The sequence below is a fragment of the Populus euphratica genome, unplaced genomic scaffold (assembly GCF_000495115.2).
Source record: "Populus euphratica unplaced genomic scaffold, PopEup_1.0 scaffold33.1, whole genome shotgun sequence".
NCBI lineage: Eukaryota > Viridiplantae > Streptophyta > Magnoliopsida > Malpighiales > Salicaceae > Populus > Populus euphratica.
In genome coordinates this window covers 366,825-370,767 of record NW_011499906.1, presented here as the reverse complement: position 1 = coordinate 370,767, position 3,943 = coordinate 366,825, and the positions used below count along the sequence as shown (strand labels likewise).

The window sequence follows — 3,943 nt, the reverse complement described above, 5'->3', positions numbered from 1 at the left end:
GGGGGGGGGGGAGATCACCTGAAGCTCAGCTTCTAGCTCCTCCCGCTCATGTCCAGTAGCAATAGGCATCACAACCTCAACTCTCTTCTTCACGGCACCATCCACTACAAAACAAAGCAGTTCTTCATAATTTATTATTTGATTTCAATTTCCACAAGCGCATGCGCACACCATAAATGACGCAGGTAACATAAATTATTCAGCATTAAACAGCAGAATCATTTATCGGAAATCTATTCCAACTCAGTCCAATAGCAGGCATAGAAATTAAATTAAATTTAAAATAATTCAAAGATTTAAAATAAATCTCATCTCCCTAGCACATACCTAAATAAAATAAAATAAATCAAATACCCCCCTCAAAAACCACAATCACAAGGGAATAGTGTTGTTGTAATTGTGTGTAGGTGAAGATCTGAGAGGAGATTATAATAGACTAGGCTAGACAGTCGAGAGAGAGAGAGTTAGATGACCTGAGTCGGCGCTAAAATAGCGATTGAAAAGAGAAGTGGAAGGAGATGGATTGATGATTGATCGACTGAGGAGACGGGATTGAGTGGATCGCGCGGAGGTGGTAGTGGTGGTGACTAGGGTTCTGAGGTGTGAAGAGGCCAGTCTTCTCCACATTGTTTCTTTTTTGTTTCTCGTGAATGTGTTCTCGTTTTGATGCGAGGTCTCACCCTGCTACTACGACTTCTCTTTCTGCTGCTGCTATTTATTTTAATTTATTTTTATCAGTTAGAAAGAAAATGGGGGAACGGAATGAAATGAAATGGGAAAATGTAATGGGGGTGCGACGGGATTCCCATATGGGAACCGAGACAGGCGTGTGTGAGTGCTTTGGATTCCCTTTGCACGTGACAACTTCCCCACGTGCGTAACTTGGTTTTTACCTTCCGTCTTTTTTTTCGCCCACTTTTTTATTTCTTAAAAAAAATTTAAAAAAAAAAAGCTAAAACGGGTAGCGTAAACGCACAGTTCCTCAAACGTTTTATCCGAACGGCGCAGGGTCTCTTCAGCTTGGCATAGTCGAGTGAGTTGCGCAGCCTTGGGATTTATTTAGTCATCATGTGAGATGTTGCTCCGCTGGCTTGGTTCGGAATTTGGTTTGGCTTCATTTGGGTTTGGGTTGTCGAGGCAGGGTTGGCGCAATATTCGTTCTGCTTCGCGCGCCTGGCTGAGAGGCTGGAGCCTTTGCTTTCATTTTGTGGCAATACGGTGTCGCTTGGCTACGTTGGCTTGGGATGTGACTGTGGAATTTCAACGGGGTGGCTTGCTTTAGTCTTTGACCATGGGATTTCATAGCTACGGCTGTCAAATGGCGTGCATGAAGAAAATAAATTGAAGTTTCTTCTTCGAAGTTGGAGGTAACGAACAGCCTACCCTGCATGAGAGATAAACTGTCTCTCCAGTCAACAGAAAAACAAATGCAGGGACGGTTCTGTCTATGGCTCGAATTCAAACAAAATCTAAGAAGATTAGAAATTTATTTACATGGATTTTCATAGTAAAATTATCCTTTTACCCTTCATAATTTAAACCATATAACTTGCTTCGGGCAAAATTGTTTTTCCATTATACTCATTTATCATAGTGAAGGTATGATGATCTTTTAATTTTTTATTTGCACCAAACAATGTTACAAATACTCTTAAAAGATAAATATGCTTAACTGTTTGGGCAGGAATATTTTCAGTTTTTTATCTTTTCAGCGTAATGTAATTACTAAGATATCTTTGAAAGAAAAAACAATCCATAGCTTAAATCAAAATGCTTTTTTTAATTTATTTGTTAGTTATGGCATTTATCATATGCAATTGGAGCAATTGGATCTTTTGATAAATTAAATAATAATAAAATAGTTATTAACTCTTGTAGTGCATGCACCTTTTGGGCGGCACTTCCCGGCATCCAAAACGGGTAGTTATCGGCTTTGATGTTGATTCACATGGAGGCATATCCATAGAAGCAATGTGTATAAGGTGTTTCTTTGTTGTTAAACCATAGTTGGATTTTTTTTTTCTCTCTTCTCTTAAAAAAAAAGTATTGGCCAAGCCGACATTATTGTCCTCTATTTTCTTTCGATTTTAATTGTGGCGCTCATTTTTTTAATTATTTTTTTATTTATTTTTATTTATTTTTTTAATTTTATTCTTTGATATTTTATCCTATTTTGTACTTATATAAAATCTAGTCCTCATTGTTTTAATTTTTATTTTTAAAATATTTATTTTTTAATTACATTTTTTATCATTTGATTTAATTTGTTTTTGTATCAAATGGGACATTTTATTCTTTTAAATGTTTTTTTCCTTGGTCTTGTTTTTTAAATTGATTTTTTTTCAATTTTATTATTTAATGTTTAATTTGTTTATAATTGGGTTTTATTTATATTTTCAATGTAGTTATCCTGATCTCATAAATCGAGTCATGGATATGAAATTTTAACCTATATTGATACTAATATTTTTTATGTTTTTTATTTTATTTTTTGATATCTTCTCAAACTTTGATTAATCTAAAATTTTAATTTTATATACAACAATACGTCTAAAAACACTTGGTTTTAACCTGATCAAACAATCAAGTTAAAAGTTATATTTAATAACATAGAATTATATATAACATTAAACTAAAATTTGAATTTAACTATTGATTCCTTGCATGTATCATTAAGGGCATGATTGAGATTGCAGTAATGATGGTTGTTCAAAGTATTTTTCACTTAAAAATGAATCAAAATAAAAAAAATATTTTTAACATATCAAAATAATTTAAAATTATATATAAAAAAATTATTTAAAAAAATTTTGAGACCCAAACACATCATAGTAATCTGAGAAACTGGTAATATTGGGCATGTTTGTTTCTACGTTTCAAAAATATTTCTAAAAAAATTAAATTTTATTTATTTATTATTAACTTTAAATTAATATATTTTTAATGTTTTTAAATTATTTTGATATATTAATATTAAAAATAATTTTTAAAAAATAAAAAAAATTATTAATATATATTTTCACATAAAAAATTATTTAAAAAACAACTCCAATCACTTATAAAATAAGCTTTTCAGAACTTCAGTTTATCATCACAAAATTGCTCTCCGCTTGTTCATCACTTATTCGTAACCATGTCATATCTTGTAAAATATGCTTAACTTAGATTTTATCCCATTAAAGACAAAATATTTTCAACTCTATTTTCAATTAAATTTATTTTATATCACACCTATTCGTCTAGCCTTACCATTCAACCTAATTATTAATATATATTTTAACATGAACACGCTGGTAATAATTTGGAAAAATAATAATATCAGGTCTATTCATTTTTATATTTCAAAAGTATTTTAAAAAAATTAAAATTTTTATATTTTTTATTAACTTTAAATTAATATATTTTTAGTATTTTTAAATTATTTTGATATGTTAATATTGAAAATAATTTTTTAAAATAAAAAAGTTATTAATATATATTTTAACATAAAATCATTTAAAAAATAACTTTAATTACACCATGAAATGAGCTTTTCAGAAATTCAGTTTGTCATTACAAAATTACTCTCGCTTGTTGATCACTTATTCATAACCATGTCATATCTTGTAAAATATGCTTAACTTAGATTTTATCCCATTAAAGATAAAATGTTTTCAAACCTATCTTCAATTAAATTTATTTTATATTACCCCTGCTTGTCTAGCCTTACCATCCAACCTAATTAAACTTTTCTAGAATTATTTGATTGGAATTGAATTAAGAAAATCCATATCTCCAAATACCAAAGAAAACAACAAAAGAAAATTTAGTATATGAATTAATTTAGTCTTATTATCAGTGCTCCTTCGTCGATAGAGTTCAAAATTAATTTTAAACATAATAAAAAAACATAACATGTTGATATTGTGGATGGATTTTCATGAAAAGGGGTTTATGCTTTCTA

The 3,943-nt window shown here is 29.8% G+C and overlaps 1 protein-coding gene across 1 annotated transcript in view; it reads right to left on the bottom strand.

Annotated features, from left to right (window-relative positions):
• LOC105133383 (putative cytochrome c oxidase subunit 5b-like) overlaps positions 1–784 on the bottom strand; it is a 4,050-nt gene extending 3,266 nt beyond the window's left edge. The window contains exons 1-2 of the mRNA XM_011037351.1: positions 474–784; positions 19–104 (exon numbers count right to left, since the gene is read on the bottom strand). Of these exons, the coding sequence (XP_011035653.1) occupies positions 19–104; positions 474–627 (240 nt within the window). The 5' untranslated portion in view covers positions 628–784. The remainder of the gene's footprint in view (positions 1–18; positions 105–473) is intronic.
• Between the last annotated feature and the right edge of the window lie 3,159 nt (positions 785–3,943).